This window comes from Myotis brandtii, unplaced genomic scaffold (genome assembly GCF_000412655.1).
Source record: "Myotis brandtii unplaced genomic scaffold, ASM41265v1 scaffold612, whole genome shotgun sequence".
Lineage (NCBI taxonomy): Eukaryota > Metazoa > Chordata > Mammalia > Chiroptera > Vespertilionidae > Myotis > Myotis brandtii.
This window is the reverse complement of record NW_005370328.1, coordinates 2315885-2337028: the sequence shown is the minus strand read 5'-3', so window position 1 is coordinate 2337028 and position 21144 is coordinate 2315885. Positions and strand designations below refer to the sequence as shown.

At 41.0% G+C, this 21144-nt stretch overlaps 1 protein-coding gene across 1 annotated transcript in view; it reads right to left on the bottom strand.

The window, feature by feature from the left end:
- USH2A (Usher syndrome 2A (autosomal recessive, mild)) overlaps positions 1 to 18629 on the bottom strand; it is a 408238-nt gene extending 389609 nt beyond the window's left edge. The window contains 2 exon segments of the mRNA XM_005879907.2: positions 13953 to 14118; positions 18148 to 18629. Coding sequence (XP_005879969.1) covers positions 13953 to 14118; positions 18148 to 18629 — 648 coding nt within the window.
- Positions 18630 to 21144: the final 2515 nt, after the last annotated feature.

Below are 21144 nucleotides of genomic sequence, written 5' to 3'. Positions count from 1 at the left end.
GGGCTTCCCTAGCAGCCCCGGCTTCGTCCGGAAGGACATTGAGTCTAATTAGCATATTATGCTCTTATTATTATAGATTATTATAGATGAGACCAGGAGTTTTGGATATAAGAGTGGTGGGAGTCCAGCCTGCAGTCTCCAGGCAGGCTGAAGCACGTTAGCAGTTACTGAGGCAGATGCTGCCCGGCAGAGACTTCAGCAGGCAGACACAGGATCTATTCAGCATTCAACAAGACCCTATGCAGATCCTCAAGTGTTAAAGTCTATTTTAAAGCAACACTTCCAAAATGTGCCACAGGGTTTCCAATGCCCTGTGCTAACAGAGACAGAAGTGAAGGACCTTATTTGAACATTTAACCTGAAAGAACGTCTCCACCTGCCCTCCCTCCCTCTTCCCTCTCCCCCGTTATTACACCGTCTGCATTAGGGATGAGGAGGCAAGATTCTGCTGTGAGAATCCAACACCAATGTCTCCTGAGTCCATCAGGCTCTCCTGGCCCTCTGACCTTCTCTTTTGTCCAAATCTCCTGAGAATCAAGCCTGAGTCACACAGTAACTAGCTGTCAGCCGAATAGCATTATGGGAAAAGGGGGAAAGTCTTTGCCCAGAATTAACTACCTTCTGGCATGATTCAGTTACCTGGCTGTTTACAGTAAAAACAACAACAACACAATTCTATACATTCAACTCAGGGAATATAATTATTACCATTATCCTCTTTAAAAAACAATCTAACTTTCATGTACGATACGGATGCCCAAAGTGTGTTTCCAAGATGATAAGTCAATGAAACAAATGTACGGCAAAGTACTCATAATTTTTCTTTTTTTAAAATTTCTTTATTGTTTAATGTATTACATAAGTCTCCTTTTTCCCCCATTGACCTCTCCCTGGCTGCCCCCAACCCTCAGCACATGCCCTCACCCCCCTGTCCCCAGTCTGTGTCCATTGGTTATGCTTATATGCATGCATACAAGTCCTTTGGTTGATCTCTTACCCCCTCATTCCCCACCTTCCCTCATATGTTGGACAGTCTATCCAATGCTTCTACGACTCTGGTTCTGTTTTCATTCATCAGTTTATGTTGTTCATTATATTCCACAAATGAGTGAGACCCTGTGATATTTACCTTTCTCTGACTGGCTTATTTAGCTTCTAGGAATATATCCCAAAAAAACAGAAATACCAATCAGAAAGGACATATGCACCCCCTATCTCCATAGCAGCACAATTTACAATAGCTAAGATTTGGAAACAGCCTAAGTGCCCATCAGCAGATGAGTGGATTAGAAAACTAGTACATCTACACACTGGAATACTACACTGCTATAAAAAAGAAGGAATTCTTACCATTTGCCACAGCATGGATGGAACTGGAGAGCATTATGCTAAGCGAAATAAGCCAGTCAGAGAAAGCTAAATATCACATAATTTTTCTATAAATGTTTTTCATTCTCAGGTGTCCACTCTAAGTGATACTTAAGCATCTCCTCAAGGCTTTTATCTTTCACTGGAAATCCAGTGAAGTTGGGTCTTTTGGTTCTGCTGCTTTTTGGTTCTTGCTGACAGTAACCAACTAACTTGGTTGCTTTTGTCATTTTGTAATGCAAAAAGTGCCCCACTCTTTCTTTGTACTTTAATATTTTGCCTTCAAATGGAAATTGCAAATGCACAAAGGGATTCCCAGTTACTTAAGACTCAGAGGATGCATTTTTACTGTGAACACAGTGAACAAGAAAACGCCTCACTTCCACCATGAAAGCAGCTTTCCAGCCTGTCGCCAGGCATTTGCACGGGCCGGTTCTCAGGCAGAGCAAAATGCAAATGCCATGTTAACAGAGAGAGGAATCAAAGAGTGACATGGAGGACAAGCCGAGCTACAATCTATCTACATAGTGCTCCACAGTCCACGGCAACGTCTACACAGCTGACACCACTGGCTGAAGCCCCTCCCCTGGAAACCCCTGCTGCTCTTTCTGTGAGGGAATGCCTGCCTTTTGTAACTTATCAGGCAGGACTTTTCTTGCCTCCCAATGTATTCTTCAATCAAAGGGACAGTGAAATCACTCTGTTTAAACACAAATCTATTTGAATCTTCTCTGACAAATTTTCACAAAGCTATATGTGATTCAGTACAAGGGTAAAAATGTAAGAAGTAGAGACACAAGTAGAGAAAAACAATTAAGAGGAACTATGGCCCCATTTTTTCAGCGTCTATTATATGTAAAATGAGGGCAAGTTTCTTGATGAAATTGATCAGTTTTTAATTGCATATTAAAATCAATATATACAGAAAATATTGAGGTGGGAAAAAATGAAATAAAATCCTGTGAATACCATTTAAGTCATACATAAATGAACACTACCACTAATCTTATGTTTTATAACTCAGCTGTTACTTACAACATAGGGAAATGGCAAATCACTCTTTAATGGAAGTAAGGAATTAGTCCTTGTATGATAAAAGAGTTAGTCCAGGTTAACCCAACATACTTCTACCAACAGATAACTTGTCACACCCAACGACTCAGCTAGCACTTCTACAAGAGTTACATTTACTAAACAGGACTTTTCTAATTAGCATAAAACAATTTAAATTCTCGTTCTAATATTTCATCAGGAGAAAATTCTTAATCAGATAGTAAGTTCTTAACCTGCTTCCTCTGCTCCATTTATAAACTCTCCATTAATTTCATGCTTAAAAGATTTATAGCTAATGGAACAAAAAGTAAATGCACACCTTAAATAATTGCCCTATTTTCTTCAATGCAAATACTAGTCACATCCCTAATGAGAAAAGTATATTTCTAAATGCACTAAAATATTGCCTCTAACGCACTTTTATTTACAGAGAACAGTTTTTCTATATATCTTCCCATCAGACCCATTGGAAATCATTTCGTTTTTATTTTAAAATACAGTCAAGCATTTCCACCTAATGCTCAGGTATCAGGTGGACAAAATAATAGTGACTTACATTTACATCTTATTTCTCAACTGTCAGTACATTTACTAGCTGTCAGTAAAAGAGAAAAAAATTGACTGTCAGTTTTAGAAAAGAGTGAGACAGAGAAAGTATACCAGTAAATGTGGAGAAAATAATTAATATATTTTTATCAACTTTTGCATGAGTGTTTCTTCTGTGTGAAATGCAAACTATATAATTTGAATTGTTTGATGTCTTAAAGTCTCAGATTCTAGAAAAGATGGAAATGCATGAGTAGGACAGGTTTGCTTTGAAATCACTACTTCAAGGAAGGGTGAGTCTGATGCAAACACAACTCTCATTCGCCCAGTTAAATAAAGGATTCCAGAGCTTTGCAGTGTTATTTGTACAGAACTTAGGCTCAGGTTATAAGATCTCTATGTTCTTTAAATTTCTCAGCCAGAATCTTAATGAATTTAACATAACTGAAAAGTTCGGAATTTAGTACCATAAGATTGAATTCACACCATAAGTGAACCTCTTCCTGAACATAAAACCCCAAGTCTTAATTATTTTCCCAAACTAAATATTCAGAAACAGCAACAGTTTATTTGTTTGTTTGTATAATATGTTTCTATTGATTTCAGAGAGAGGAAGGAAGAGGGAGAGAGAGATAGAAACATCAATGATGAGAATCATTGATTGGCTGCCCCCTGCACACCCCTATTGGGGATTAAGCCCAAAACCTGGGCATATGCCCTGACTGGGAATCAAACCATGACCTCCTGGTTCATGGGTCAATACTCAACCACTGAGCAACACTGGCTGGGCAGCAACAGTGGGTTTTGTTTTGTTTTTTAAAGTGTATTGGGTTATATGTATGTTATTGTTCAATGAAAACATTTCAGAATGTTTTTAAAACCATATTCATTTTAAAGGGGTAAGTATTCCTGAAATGGATAATTCTATCCCTAAGGTTCGAGGAGAACAGAGGGACCTCAATGCCGACAGAAGATAAACAAAGAGCGATATGGCAAGTAGACATGGACATACTTTCTTGCTATTCACAATTACACACCCCGTTTTGAAGACTAAGTTTTTAGAGATGTAAGAATTCTCCCCTCACTTGAGCAATTTCACGCTATAGTGTTGCAACTGCTCATCAAGGAAACACTTTAAATTAATCACGACTGATTGGGTTTGGTGAAATTAAAGCTGGACTGCATGCAAGTTATTTTTCTTAAAACAATGAAATGGAGCCATTACAGCAGTCTGTCCAGAGGTAACAAGTGGGCTGGAGAAAACATCAGCTGAGGATATATTTAAATACAGATTTACACATGCCGTATTAGGGAAGGTAAAAACAGAATATGAAATAAACATTAGGCATCAACTCAGAGCTCACTGTCAAGAGCACGCCCAAGCTTCTCGCCACCGAGTTCAGCTGAAGGTAACTATCTGTCAAATGTAATCTGTGCGAGTGAATATGCTTAAGCTGGGGCTATGAATCAACCAAAATTGCTCTGGTCTTATTGACATTCAATTGCGAGAAGTTGCAGCTCGCCCAGCCCACTAGACAGCCTGACAACACCAGGAGTGCTTCCAGTGGCAGAAGCTTTAAATATAGATGCAACTATCATCAAAACACACATGGACCTGGACTTGACGATCCTTCATAGCAGCTTTTGAAATTGGTCAGTCAGTCATCACCTGGTCATGGATGCCCTGAGATCGCATCTCTCTCCTCCCAACATCTGCCAGCTTGCTCAGTTAACAAGCCATTATTAATCTTTTTTTTTTAAAAAAAAGTGAATATGGGTTTGATTGGCAGGTGGAGTCCTCCTGGATTAGTGTGAGTTTCTGTGGCATTGTGCTCAACCCCACTTCCTCACTTAGCAGATCTGCCTTTTATCTCTCCTACCATTTGAGACTTGCCCCCGATACATCTTAATAAATAATAGCCAGGCAGCATGGAGGAATCCAGAGGGTCAATTTGAGACAATGCCTTGCGGATATTTTCTGACATGTCTTGAGTTTGCATAAGCACTGCATTAGACCAACAAGAGGACTAAGGTGGTGAGGTTAAGTGACGTGCTTAGAGTTGTCTTCCCTTAGGCGCTGTGACCTCTTGGGCAGATTCTGGGGGTGCCCATGTGCTCTCGTCCTTGGTCTTAATCCTGTATTGAACAGAAACCCGTCATTCCTTTTCTGTCAGCGCCTATCTTCTGCCAAGAAAAATGTGTTGACTTCCCATCTGCTTGTGACACTGCTCACCTGTTAAATAGCCCCACCCTCCCCGTGACTCAGTAGTCTCATCTGTACCTTCTGCACAGGGAACTCCTAAAAATAATACCTGGAAAACCCTGGACTCAGTAGGAAACCACTGATATGCTAATTTTTTAAATGTTACCTAAGTACTGCCTGTCCCCTTAAGAGCTGTAGTCCAAGAGATAGTAAATAATTAAGGATAAGTCTTTACAGGAAATAAAGACAAGTACAAAGCTTTCTACTTTATAAAAAACAACAACACAACAATAAAGAAAATCAATCCAGAATGTAGCAGGATCCTGAATTATCATGCTAGTTCCTTCTTTAACAACCTTCTTCATCTTCTCTCACCGACTCTCCAGTACTTCCCTCAAGACCGACCTTGACCTATGAAGCTATGGGAAATAAATGGTCCTGCGATGTTAACTTGAAAAAGAGGAGGGTGGTAGACAGAATTGCATATGCACTAAGGAGGCTCAGTAGGGTTTGCCTTCCCTTTTTTCCTCTTTTCTACGTATTCTAAAATTTTGGCTCTATAAAGTCTGTGATTTTTTTAAAAATCTCTCCTTTTATTCAAAAATTATTTCCTTCAAATCTGTACCCAACCTCCAACCTGGTTTCTTTTCTTGAGGTCAGGGGCTCTGCCTTCACTCTCTTCAGTCCCCTCAAGGCCTCGTGCTGCGCATAGTAGGTGTCTGTGGTCTTTTATACTCACAAAGGCCAAACGCCTTAGGCGAGAGGATTTGACTTGTTTACTAGGGAACTGGCCAAGAGGTTTTGTTCAACTCCTCCCATGTAATCACAGAAGACACCCTGGCCAGTCCTCACAGTGGCACAGGATCGTCCATTCAGCCCACTGTGGGTCCTCTACTATTTGGTGGTAGCTCGTGTCACCAAAGAATACTGAATTAAAAAGAGGCTTCTCCATATGGTAAGAAAACATCTCCTTAACAACCTTATTTACCTCTTTTTAAAAAAGTATTATTGCATATAAGCATAACCAATGGACATAAGACACTGGGGGGTAGGGGGGGCCAGGGGATTGTCAAGGGCGGGGAAGAAAAAAAAGGACACATATGTAATACCCTTTGTAATACTTTAAGCAATAAAAAAAGAAAAAAAAAACACTACATGCCCATTTGCTCTGAGATTTCCAAAGCAAAAATAAATAAATAATAAATAAATAAATAAATAAATAAATAAAAAGTATTATTTTCCAGCAAATATTTAAATTGAAAATGTAATTTAAAAAAATCCAAAAATACTAAAAGAATACATTAAAAAAAAACAAAGATAAGAATTAAATGAGAGTTCTGCAAGGTACCTAAGTAAGACAACGCACATTCTAGGGCAGGGGTCCTCAAACTTTTTAAACAGGGGGCCAGTTCACTGTCCCTCAGACCATTGGAGGGCCGAACTATAGTTTAAAAAAAAAACTATGAACAAATTCCTATGCACACTGCACATATCTTATTTTGAAGTAAAAAAACAAAACGGGAACAAATACAATATTTGTATTTGCATGTGGCCCGCGGGCCATAGTATGAGGACCCCTGTTCTAGGGGCTGGAATTCAGAACACACTACATAGGATTCCACATCTTAAGGTTTAGCTTTTCCAGGGTTTTTGGTCACTGGTCACATGACTTTTCACTTACTTCTGAAATTAAAACAATCTTACAGTTTTTGATGTTTTTGTTTTTTCATATGGAAAGTGGTAATCAGAAATATTCATGGATCAAAACTAATTTTTATAACTTTGCAAATTAGAAAGCACCACACAGGTCTGATTCTGACCCTGAAGGAGTAAGCCCATATCTGACCCTGAAGGAGTAAGCCCATATCAGTCTCTCTCTCTCTCTCCCCCTGCTAATTACAACTAAAAAATCTGGACAGAATACAAAAAGGAACTACCTAAGGATTCTGAAAAATGACCCAAAGCAAATCCACTGTGGAGGAGAGTCAAGACTTGGAGAATTGAAAACATCTGATCTGGAAAAGAAGTGTTGAGAAGTAAAATAAGCTACAGCACTGGCCAGTTTTTCTCAGTGGATAGAGCACTGGCCTGCAGACTGAAGGGTCACAGGTTCCATTCCAGTCAAGGGCATATACCTTGGGTGCAGGCTCCATCCTCCTGGGCCCTGGTTGGGGCGTGTGTGGGTGGCAACTAATAAGTGTCTCTCTCCCATCAATGTTTCTCTCTCTGTCTCTCCCTCTCCTTTCTACTCTCTCTAAAACTCAATGGAAAAATATCCTTGAATGAGGATTAACAAAAAAATAAAAGAAAGAAGACAAGCTATAGACTGGAAGAATATTTTCAATAGAAAGATATGTCATTGAACTTCAGGAAATGGAAGCCGTACAAAACTAAGTCAGAGTACAAGGAAAGCTTGAATCAAACGCTGCCTGCGAAGGACGCATTCTGGGTTTTGTTATGTGGCTCAATAAGCAAACCTAACACCTTTTCATTTATGCTAAATTTCCACGTGCATCTTCTATGATGCTGTTTGATATAGTATCTAAAATGTATCACTATTAGGATGAGTGGTATCACTATACTTAAAAATTAAGCCAGCTATCATTAATGCTCAGTTACACTAGCGTTAATGATTTGTCCCAGGATATCCAATAGGTTGCAACAAAAATTAACAAGAGTTCATAATTACAGATGCTAATTTGGATAAGCTCTCACTAATTAATAGAAGAATTTATCCTTGGTATTTATTTTAAACATGATCAAGCATTGCTTATTATTTTAATCACTACATGAGCCAGTTACACATGGTACAAATGAACGTCAAACTACATATGGTAACAGGAGGAACTCCTAGCGAGGAGCTCTGCAAATAGAGACAACTGCCTCTGCATCATAATGACTAGCTTCCCCCATTCACAAGTCAGGTGTAAGCCAAGGCCATGGTGCTTGTGACATGGAGAGAGACACGTCTTGAGGGTTCACAAGCATCTTTTCAATTATCAAGTGGCTTCGGGAAGATATACCTGCCGAGATTAATAGAATCGACATGTAAAAGAGCACAAACGGTGCGATCTCCCCTCGCTCCAGAACTGTTTCCTATGAAACATCAACAATTTCTCTTTCCCCTGACGTGTTCATGGCCCTGGAAATTAGCTAAAATATTGACAGGCTGATGCCAAGTTCAATGCTGCCCTTGCATCAAGTCTGTATTTATAATTGAGAATTAATCTTCTGCTTGCCCCCTCCCTCCTCTCCCCCCGAAAGGCAAGGCTCCCTGCCAATTGCAGTACTGACCATAACCTCAGACAGTAAAGGACACACCTTGCTGGCCTGGGTAGTTATTCTACAGGGAACCACTGAGCAACACTGGCCAGGTGGAAGATGCTATCTTTTAAAGAGCACTGGTGGCCATGTTAGAATGTTTCAATGGGACTTAGTGAAAGGTTTTATGCAGGAACAGGATATGGGGAGGGAGGCGGAGGAGGGAAAAGGTATGACCTGAGCAGATTACCTGTCCTGAAGACCATTTTAGTTGCAGTGAAGGAACAATTTACATGAGGACAAAACTAAAGGGTCCTGACGTCACTCTCAGGGCCCAAGTGAGCTATGGCCACCTTGCACTATGACCTGAGCAGATTACCTGTCCTGAAGACCATTTTGGTTGCCGTGAAGAAAAACGATTTATATGAGGACAAAACTAAAGGGTCGTGACGTCACTCTCAGGGCCCCAGTGAGCTATGGCCACCTTACATGGCAGTGGCCATGGGAGGTATGCAGAGAAGTGGGCAGCTCGGAGAGCTGCTTAGGAATTGAAATCCAAGGACTTGCTGGTGGGAGAAAGGTGGAGATTGAGGGCAAAGGACTTGTTGATAAATCTTGGTGATCCAGGTTCATGGCACTTTAGTATTTTTTTTCAGTTACAGGTCAGCTGGAATTGTGCACAGAAACTTGAGACTAAATTTAGGCAGATAATTTAACCTCCCAGAGGCTCACTGTTCTCATCTCTGTAATGGGGAAAATATACGCCAATGTCACAGAACTATCATTAACATTTGAAAATTAAGCATTACGATGTTTAATACGGTGCATATAATCAGTACTCGATAATGGCAGCTGTTATCATCATTATTTTTAACTGATTATTGTGAAAAGCGTTGTTAAAGTCTATTGATCTTTACTTATTGTGCATAATTAAAGCTATTCAACTGACTTGGGTGATATTAAGCTGCCAGGGTACAAACAGAAGGCTTTGCACAAATTAACAATGTTTTACAAATACAGACACATACACATAGTTATAGTTAAAAGCAATGAACAGTATTAATGCGACGATAGGGATTGGATTTTTCACGGGGTGGGGGCTGACGTGGTGTTCCCATGGGAATCCCAGAACACACCGCTCACCGAAGGCTGCACGGACGTTTTATGAGCCCCCAATCAATAGAGACATGGAAATACTTTTACAAAGTGTGCACCTGGGCATATACTGCAGAGATTAATTGAGAGACTTGGTTTATCTATTCTAACAAATGTTGGTTAAATTGCATTTTCTTTTTCTCCAGAACTATCAATAGTTTTCCTTTTTCAGATTGAATACATAAATCAAAAGAACATATTTCATGAACTACAATTATGAAACTCCTGTGCTTCACCTATTGATCCCCAAAACTTTATTTACCCATGCATTTCTGCCTTCTTTGTAACAGATCAGAACTGCTCTTTTTTTTATGTTACTGTAGTTAGAATCATCTGTGGCTCTTGAATTGGCAGTGTATCAAGTAGCCTTCAGAATAGCACAGGGAATGTGAACAATCCCACTGCTAAACCCTTTCTTATTTCCACATTTGCAGGATCTATCAGTGTCTAATTTTAGTAATTGTTTTACTGCATTTCAGCATAATTACAATAAGGTTACCATACTGATGATTCTTTGATGCTATGTATCCCATAAAATGTGTGGAACTACTTAGAGGAAAACAGTATTTTCATAGGACACTGAAGTTTTACTTTTAAATGATATGCAATTAAATATAATATACTTCTAAGCTGCTTTCTTTTTTCAACCAACACATAACAAACTGCTCAAGTATCATCTCTTATGTATTTCAAACCATTTTTAAAAAAGAAAATCAAAACAGATCTCTTTAATATGGACAGCATATACGGATGTAATACAAAAAACTGGGCTTAAACATATCAGCCAATGCAAGCAGTGTTCCCTGTTTGATAATAAAAAGATTGAATTGATTTTTTTTCAAGTTTTAGGACAAAAAATATGACATAACGAATTTCAGCTTGATATAATTTGAAATAACCAATATATTAAAGCACAAAGTGAAATTTAAATTGGCAATCATGTCAGATTCAAGTCTCTGAATGAATATTAATTTAAAAACTAATCATATTCCAACAGGTGGAGTCTTCCCGATGCTGTTAGGTCCATTGCTGTAACCTCTGCATTTTTGTTTAGGAAATTAGACTTTCAATGCTCAGAATCTCTGGCTCTCCCTGGCACCTTTTTTTTTGCCAAGGGATCTAATTAGTTTTAAAAAATCATTTCTTTTTCCCAAATTTGGAAAATTAGAATTCTGGTTTTGCTGATAGAAAGCTGATATGGAGTGAACTGTCTGAGGTAAGGTATACAGTGAAATCTATCCATTAATTTTAAGTCATCAAGTCTCTGTAAGTTAAATTCAGATTTCTGAGCCAATTCCACGAGTAAAGATGTGTTTTCTTTTACACACAAACACACACACACACACACACACACACACACACACACACACACGGGCACACACACCCCATATAAATTGATTGACTTGTGGACACATTGGAGCATAAGTAAAAATATGCATACACATTAATTACAGACTTACAATTCGCAATTTGACTAAACCCAGACTATCAGTTATGTGTTCTAGCCCATGTCCAGCGATGGTGAAAGTCTCTAATCCCCAAATCAAACAGAAAGTGCATATGCTACATAATAATGCAACAGTGAGTTACATTTCATATGAAAATATATTCTTTGCAGTTCTACGGTGAAACGATTACAAGCTGCCTTTGCCCATATCTTGGCCATAAAATCTACTCCAAACAATGTTTCTGTGTAAATACCAGACAGCATGGGAAAGCAGAAAACAGCACGAGCCTGGTGTGGGCTGCGTGCAGAGCTCGCTGTCGCTTACACCCAGACACCCTGTCCAGCAGCTTTCCACGCTTCCATACATTGTGCCTCACTCCACAGTCCGCTTGTGTCTTTATGTAAAAGTCAAGGAAGCCTCGTTTAGTCCGTCCAGTCCAATCCCCTTATTACACAAGCACAGAAACCGAGTCAAGAGAATTTCTTACGACTACACAGTATGGGGACCCGACTCAGGTTTCCCTACTCCTAATCTTGCATCCTTCCTACTCTTTTTATAACATTGTAGGAATGAGCACATTCCTTATTCAATGCCTATAAAATGAATTACTATAAATTTCACAATATCTTCAAAATATTCAGACTGGTGTCCACTAAAGAAACCCTATGCAAATCTCCCATTAAGAATAAATAATTGCACTCGCTCTCACTTTTATTTGAATGAATCAAGATTTTCATAATGCTGGGATACCCCTGAATCTGTCAATAAAAGCCAGATGAATACATGGCTGATCTGCATGGTTTTTCTCATGGTCCATGACTGTTTAGATGTATAGTTTTAACATAAAATGTAGAATGGGGGAAAACATATGTAAAAATAAGTAAATTGCCCTAACTGGTTAGGCTCAGTGGATAGAGCATCGGCCTGCGGATTGAAGGGTCCCAGGTTCGATTCCAGTCAAGGGCATGTACCTTGGTTGCGGGCACATCCCCAGTAGCGGGTGTGCAGGAGGCAGCTGATCGATGTTTCTCTCTCATCGATGTTTCTAACTCTCTATCCCTCTCCCTTCTTCTCTGTAAAAAATCAATAAAATATTAAAAAAATAAGTAAATAGAAGTGTACAAATTGGAAAGGACAAGTTTTCTCTTGATAGTTAGGCAGTTAAGAAATAAAGTGGACTCATTAAATCACAAGTACTTTAACCTTTCCTTGAAAGAAGGGTAAGATTTAAAGATTTATGAAGAAGTTTTGCCTAAACTAGGAAAGGCTCATATTTGACGTGTATTGAGAAGATAATGCTCATCTCAAGAGGCACTCTAAGAGCCTCTTACTCCCAGGAGAGGGACTCGGTCCTGGTCCCCTTCCCATTTAGATGGCTTTTAATCAACCGCCGCTGCCAACACATGGCACAGGCTCACATACCAGGCAACATTTTAACGGCAAGTCAAAAGAATTTTTTTATCATCATTGATACCAACATATGAAAACATATTGATTTGACATCTGCAGATTCCCCTTCTTTGGCAGTTTCTATTTGCACGTTTTTCACACTATAACCCAGTCCTGTGGTACTAGTCATTGGCTAGAATGGACCATTTGGAGATATAGGACAGATTAGGCCCCTCTCTGCTAACTACTGAACAATGAGAGGTAAGCTCTGACAAACTGAACCCATCTGCTCTACAGTCCTAACCTGGGATCAGACATGACCACCCCTTTGCAGGTCCTTTCAACGCTGGTGGCCTAGAAATATGGCTCCCTGCCAAGTGCATGTGCTAAACTCTCATCCTAACTAAAAGCTGAGTAGATAAGGCATGACATGCTGATTGACTATCACTTCACCAATACCTTCCTATAGGAATCAACCATTGTGGCCTCTCTGTATTGCTATTTTAAACATTCTTCCCAAGGCTTTTCATGCACAGCTATGCAAATACATGGCATGATTTCATTTACAACCAGGCACAACAAAGATATGTACAAAGTGTACATATATCACCAAGAACAATTTCTATGCTCAAACAGACTCTAAAACCCAGACCACAACTCTCAAGGGCCTAAGGAAGTCCACTTGCTCCCTGCTGCTGGGTGGGATAAAAATGCAAGAAATCAAATATTATTCTTATTTTAAAAATGGGGATATATATATATACCCCCTGGTGCAAATGCGGCTCACAAGGACCACTGTCCGGATGCCCCGATGGGAACATATGCTGAGAACTGCACACGCAGTACCTCTGCCATGAGAGGCAAGGCTGACTCTTAGCCGCACGGGCCCAGCCAGTGCCCTGCAGACACAAAAGGATATAAACCCTGTCTCTTCCAGGAACCATAAACTAACAGACATCTCACAGTTCTCTCAGCCTTTAGCAGCTTCTAAGGTTAATACAAACTGTGGCTGACAACTAAAGTAATCATATAACACCTTCCGAGTGTCTTATGTGTCAAGTTCATTAGTCCTAAGGTCAGCATTTTAATGCAACAGCCAAATTTTATTCCCATCATCAGATGCTATCTGCAAAAGGCAGATGCGAAAGCCAGGCAGGGATTTCCACACTGCCGCGGCCAGTAACGTTACTTCTAGACACCAAAAAAGAAGCCCTCACGCATTTCTGAACAAGAGAAAATATACTAACCAAAGGCAACAAAAATTTCATGAGGGTATTATTACTCGAGATAGCATTGTCCTAAGCTTCCGTGGGAGTTTTCGCAGCAATTTTGAGGGGACAATGCTGGTCTATCAAGAGATGCATCATTAGGTCATTTAAATACCGATTCTCTTGAGTCGTCATTTGCACATGCTTGAAAGCTAAAAAGAACCCGCTTCAGATCCTGTGGGGAAGATGCCATTGAAAGGAAAGAAAGGAAGACAGATTGGTATGTTTAACCAAATGTTAAATATGTTTTATTTTACTCACCTGCACACTCAGATGGATCCATTTCTTCACAAGAATTCTCCCCAGTGTCATTACTTTTATTGGAGGCTGCAAACCATTTACTGTGCGATAATAAAACGTGGTTTCTTTCTCCGATACTGTAAGTTTGAACACAATCTGCCCGTGCGCCATCTTCTCTATAATACACCTTGGGAAGCAACCGGAGAGAAAAAAGGTCAGCATCCATCCAAAAGACAGGCTAAGGCATCGCACATTTTCAGAGCAAGCTTTATTCCGAATAAGAAGCCCTCTCATTTCAATTAAAAAAATAGAGTTCTTACTGATAATATATCCCTCAGAACCTCAGCACCCTTTATTAGACATTCATTTTGCAAACAGAAGTGGCTAAATCATCCCGCAAAAACTAACATTCAGCTGCTGGGATCATTAGTTCCTCTGCTATTTCTTTTATAAGCAGCAGCACAATCATATCCTGGGTATTGAGTCACCAGTGCACATCTTTTCTTTTTCTTAATGTAAAGAAAATTTACTATCCATAGAGGGCTCTAAACAGCTCCATTTATTTTTAATATATTTTCATTAATTTCAGAGAGGAAGGAAGAAGGAGAGAAAGAAACATCAATGATGAGAGAGAATCATTGATCGGCTGCCTTGTGCTACTGGGGATCAAGCCTGCACCCCGGGCATGTGCCGTGACCGGGAATCGAACTGTGACCTCCTGGTTCATAGGTTGAGGCCAGGCTAAACAGCGCTGTTTAATTCCCACGGTGAAATGGAGAACTGACCACTATAGTCTTTACCTCCTTGTTGGCCACCGGCCAGAAGCCAAAGCTGGTGTCTGTAAGATGACTGGCTGGCTGACCCTGACCACAAAGCCCGAGGCACTGACCTTGGATGAAGGATCATCCAATATTTGGAGAACATAGTGAAATAATATTCTGTTAAATAGAATTTTCAGAAAATATTTAGTCTTCATTCAGGCCTGTTATCAAATTATTATTTTTAAATCACTTCTTTCCTAATCACAGTGATACTCTTTCCCCATCCTTTTAAATAGGTTTTGGCATTTTTACATTTCATCATTGTTATTTTCTATATTGGCTTATGTTCAATATAAATTTTTTTATATTAATTATATCATTGTGTATTTCTGGCCATTCTGGGTCCACTTAAGCCCCATTCCTCTCTATCATATTTCAACCTCAGCAAGTCAACTTTTTAGCAGAAGACAGATTATGAATGCTTGCTAGTTGCCTTCTAAGTGGATTATTCCCAAAGATCTGCTGTTTAAAGAGCAATATCACACCCGGCCAGGGTGGCTCAGTGTTTGAGCTTCAAACTATGAACCAGGAAGTCACAGTTCGATTCCTGGTCAGGGCATATGCCCGTGTTGTGGGCTCAATTCCCAATAGGTAGCTTGTAGGAGGCAGCCGGTCAATGATTCTCTCTCATCATTGATGTTTTTATTCCTCTCTCCCTCCCCCTTCCTCTCTGTAATCAATAAAAATGCATTTAAAAATAAATAAATAAAGAGCAATGTCACTGACAGTAGCCATCAACATCTCCTGGAATGACTAGCTGTTGAAGATGGTCATCAGCTTGCATCTCACAGATGAGAACTCAAGAAGGTGGTACACCCAGGTAGGAGAATTCCATCAGGTAGTGGAAGAGTCTGTGTCCCTTTCTTCATGCAGCTGCCTCCCACTCGCCCGGACATCTCCATCGTTATGCCTGAGCCCTCCCAGGTCAAGACTGTAGAAGGGGTCTTCCTTTGAGCTCACTTAACACATGGTGCTCCCTCTCTAATAACACTAATCAATCTGTCTTCCCTTAAGATCATGAGTTTTCTGAGATACGTTGAAGACTGAAGGGGCAAATGGAAGATTGGGCCAACCAAGAATTATTGCTACAGATGTTTTAAAACATTCCTTAAATAGCACACTTTTCACAAACTATTCCTTCTCACTTGCATTTATTATTTCCTAGCGTTTAGACATAAGAGTAAGCTTAGAGAACACTTAATAGTCACTATTTTACTGCCATTATTTTATAATATTTTGTACATATATTTGGTGATAAAGTTAAGAGAGTAAATATATATTAGATTAAGTTGATATAAATGTTTTATATAAAGTAGAAATAAGGTTTTATAGAAATTCTACTATGATTTGTTTAACCCTTCACTGGGTGGTTATTTCTAAGTCACTGGAAATAAAAGAGTCTCTCTTTATTCTATGATTCCAGGTCTTAAACAATCTAAGAGAAAAACTGCCTCTATTCCTTTTTCTTGAGTTTCAATCTACATGTTAGCATTTGACCATTACTCAAAGATGAACTTACCAAATGCAGGCTTATTTCCCCAAGCTTACTGAAAATGCATTTCTTAATATGCTATTATCTTCCTTGCTATTTTGTTTGCTTGTAAACATACTAGCTTTAGTAGATAATGAATGTGAGAGGAAGGCAGGTAGCAAAATATTTAGGAACTGGATTTATTCTGCTCCTGGATAAACAATAACTGGATAATCCGAGTTTTGTTTGTTTTACTTATCTAGTGCAACCACTCCGAAATTTCCCCAATTCCCATAAGTATTTTCGTTTTGAGAATGGAAATGACCTTGATGTGTAGAACTCCCAAAACTGTAAGCCATGTGCTATGGCCTCTATAAATACTCCTCTGTCTTATTTATATAAAAGTGATGCCAATAGGAGATGGGTTTGGTACAGATATATCCTTTGGAAAAAAAATACTTTGTCCTACTCATACTTGTCAAGAGATCGCTTTTAAAGATGGTACTCTAGTTACATAAATGGAGTTGTCTGGACTTACTGACATTTCAAACAGTAAGAAAGCAGGGTTTTCTTTTAGGGTGACACAGAAATTGAGATGATGGTTTCCGATGATTTTCACTCCCAAATTTTTTTTAATGAAAATATACCAACTCTCACTTGGCAAATTAAAACCAAACACCCAAGACATCTAAAGCCTATTTGTTTACGAGATTGTAAGACTTATCTGGTTTATTTCCCAAGTTTTTAGATATTTGGCCAACAGTGTCACACAATGAAAAGGTCACATGGGGAAGAGACAAAGGCCCTCCAGCAGCGGTTCTCAACCTGTGGGTCGCGACCCCTTTGGCGGTCAAACGACCCTTTCACAGGGGTCACCTAAGACCATCCTGCATAGCAGATATTTACATTATGATTCGTAACAGTAGCAACATTACAGTGATGAAGTAGCAACGAAAATAATTTTATAGTTGGGTCACAACATGAGGAACTGTATTTAAAGGGCCAGAAGGTTGAGAACCACTGTCCTACGGGAAGACAAAAGATAAGAAAACAGGCCTCCAGACTGTCCTACTTATTTCAATTCCAGACTTGCTCTAGACACTTAGGAAAACACATTAGATGTCAGTTTTGGAGACTATTACAGAATGAAAAGCATGTGATCATATGAACTGATAAGACATGAGGTTAAGGAAGCCCCACTCCAAACTCACTGAAGGAATCTCTACTGGGATCCACGACATAATAGCTTTGAGAATCTTTCATGCTTCCCTACATATTTCCTAAAAGATGAGAACTCCACAAGGTAAAGGGCCAAAAGTTATGCCTTTTTCAAGGATGGAGAATTATTCATTTATTCAACTCCTAACACTGGGCATTTCCCATGAGTCAAACAAACTTCTTTTGGGAAAGCCAGGATACCGGAAATACACACAGATGCCTGAAGCACTAAGCTCTCAGAGAGCTGCCTGCCTGATGACAAGTTCATACTCTAGTAGGAGCAGATTACTTATGCAAACTTCGACTAAAACTTTGAAAATATCATTTCTTTGCACTACCAGCCCCCATGTCCTAAAACTCACTGAGCCTGAATCTGCTCTGACTGCTAAGATGAAGGTGGAGCTAAATGAACTACCAGGAAACCCAGGAGTCAGGTGTGTAAACATGACTGCCTGCAATGAACCATTTTAACATGCTTTTCGGAGGCCTCGCTTCATTGTAGAAAGGAGACAGCACTTGTTAAATTTAGGGGAAATGTTTGCAGTGTACTCTGGAGTAGAAAAGACTACCCTCGGAGTTGAGCTTCAAAGGCCTGGGTTTCACAGCTGGAGCCTTCATTTCTGGTCTGGAATTCCAGTTGTAAGCATCTTGGCTACAACTGATTTTTCAGGCTCCCAGGAAAGCGTACACTCATTCGACTACTTACATTACACCTTCCCGCTCGGGTTTCAACCACACAGCCAACGTAAATGATGCCGCCAGCCTTGGAGGAGGAGAAGAAATGCAGCTCGTGTGATTTCCAAACATAAAACTCGTGGAATTTTGAGGGGAGTCCGGGCGCAGATCCTGCGTGTCTGCAGCCACGCAGCCCCCCAGGCCTGCGGAGAAGAGGGCTGTGTAGGCTGGGGGTGCAGATCTGTGGGGGCAATCCTGAACGCAAAGCCTCTGGGTGCAGGACTGGAGACTTTCGGCGACCACAGAGCTATGGCAAAACGTGCTGTGGTCTGGGAGTCCGCACGTGGCGTGGGTTGGCATGACGGACACAGTCTTGAAGGCTCCCACATTCTCCAGCCTCGGGAAGAGGCCCTGCGAGTCAGCCCAGGAGATGAGCGCAAAATAGGCCACAATCAAGGTCTCCGTGATGTGCAACAAGAGGCCCCAGCTCAGGGAGAGAGCCAGGCCATTCATGTTTACAGAAAAGCATCCTCGTCCCGACAGAGCATCCCTACATAAGTCACGAGGCCAACGCCAACGCCGCTCGCCAGCAACACACCAACGCTGGGCACATTAAGGAGCCTGGAGAAAGTGCAGAGGCGGTTTTTCGGGAAAGTGCAGAGGCGGTTTCACCCCGAGGTAACACCACGGACGTCCCGGGCGATGGACAAGGCATGGGGAGCAGCTGGTGTCTGGGAACCAGAAGCAGAGTGTCAGGTGACAGCCGCTGCATCAGTAGAACTTGAGTTCTTCCTGAGAAAGAGGACTTGGAGCCCGTGACAAGAACCACCACTGAGCTTTCTAAACAAACAAACACTGGGAAGGACTTCGTTTTGGCAAATACTCATTCTTTGGGCCAATATCCTCATTTTGCTGAGCACATCAGGCACTCTCAAGTCCACAGGGCAACCAGACTTATAAATCTATACACAGGCATTTATCTTTATTAATGTTTTCACCACAATAAACCCCGATGGTTACTCTCCCCCCAAGACCCAGCACTACCTGCTGCACCAGGTAAATAGCCGGGTGGGTTTGCTCTGCGCACCGCACCCCGTGCTATAACACAGAGCTGACTTGCTCCTGCCAGAATGAAGCCTGCAAAGTGCTTGGGGCCTTTCCCCCTTTGCCCAGCACATGCAGCAACTTTAAACTCCCAGCAAAGCAGCTTAGCAGCCCAACGCCATCTGTCTGTCCCGGGCATTAGCATTTAGCAAACGCTTATGCTCCTGTTTCCTCCTCTGACTACGTATGGGCAGGTTAAATACGGACCCTCCCAATACTGTGTAAGTAACTGTATTGACAAATAAGCCCAGTTACCATTTCTTTATTGCATCTCAACCAGTCCCCTCAGTGCAACAAATGCTCTTCACAGGACCCCAGTCCCTCGTTGCCTGGCAACACCCCAGTGACCCTCGTTACTTCTAGCGAATAGGCTGCAACAGCAGAAGGGCTGCCAGGAAGCCTTGGCTGCCCACTACGGGACCCGGGACCCGGCACAGCAAACACGGGGTTACCTGAAACAGCGCAGTCAGCTGGGAGGCCCGCCTGGAACTGAGCTCCCCCAGCTGCCAGCAGGTGCCTGGAGCAGGGGGAGGGACCTGGAGGGGCCGGGCGTGCATACTTTTAAAGTAGCAGTACACCTTATTCTTTAATCCCCGCCGCCCCTCCTCCTTCCACTTCCATGGTGTCATCAAAATGATCGGCCACTATTAGCAACACAGCAAATAATTTCCAGGGTGTGCGCTCTCTCTTCTGGATACAAATGTATTGATCACCTACTAGAGGCTTGGTCCATGCATGAAAGTTTCTTTTGAGTATTCAGTTTCTGCATTCGTTAGCTTAGATACCCTCCTCTAAATACACACCCTTCTCTACATGACCAGGAGCCTCTGATGTTATCTAAAAAGGTTGCATTTGGAATTGGACGATCAGAGATTTTAAGGGCACTGCAGAAGCAACAGGATGCCTGACGTTTTAGCCACTTGATTGGACATAAATATGAGTGCATTTATGAAAGCATGCTTGATGTCAGTCAGTTCTATGTAGTTTCTATTACATCCAAACTCTCTCTTTTGTAGCACCTGGGATATCTCATTTTAAATACGAAGTATTCTAAAGCAACTAGTACTTCTCTCTCCATTTTTATGTTAAAAATAGAAAACCCATTAGAGAAAAAAAATGGTCAATTGTGGTTTTGTTTTCTGGAAGTTATCATATTTAGAGAAATGTTTAGAAGTGGCAGAGATGTTTGTATGGTGTTTCTTGTAAGACAGCAAAACAAACCCAAAGTGACTTCTCTCACATCTTTCTTTAGTTTCTCTCTGTGAGAGATCTGAAAGCCACAGCCCTTGTATAGATCAGCTTAATCAATCAGCACAAGCTGCTTCTGCAGAAAACCTGCACCTTGTGTCACTCTATCCTATTCTCTACTTGCTGACAATTACAATCTTGCAAGGGTGATACTTTAAATTAAAAACAAGCTTTGATATAAAAGCAGCTAATATGCAATATGTAAATTCTGAGAGCTTGGGAAAATAAGTTTTGAAATACACACACACACATGCATATATATCTATACTAATAAAAGGGTAATATGCTAATTAGACCAGGAGATCTTCCAGGAGACCTTCTGGACATCCTTCCGGACAAAGCCATGATGGCAGGGCTGAGGCAGAGGAGGTTAGGGGTGATCAGGCCAGGAGGGGAGGGCAGTTGGGGGCAAGCAGGCTGGTGAGGGGGGGGACACAGTTGGGGGTGATAAGGCCAGCAGAAAGAGTGGTTAGGGGCAATCAGGCAGGCAGGGCAGGTGAGCAGTTAGGAGCTAGCGGTCGGATTTCGAGAGGGATGTCCGACTGCCGGTTTAGGCCTGATCCCTGTGGCCAGATCCCACAGGCATCAGGCCTAAATCAACAGTTGGACATCCCCCTCGGGGTCCCATATTGGAGAGGGTGAAGGCAGGCTGGGCTGAGGGACACCACCCCACCGT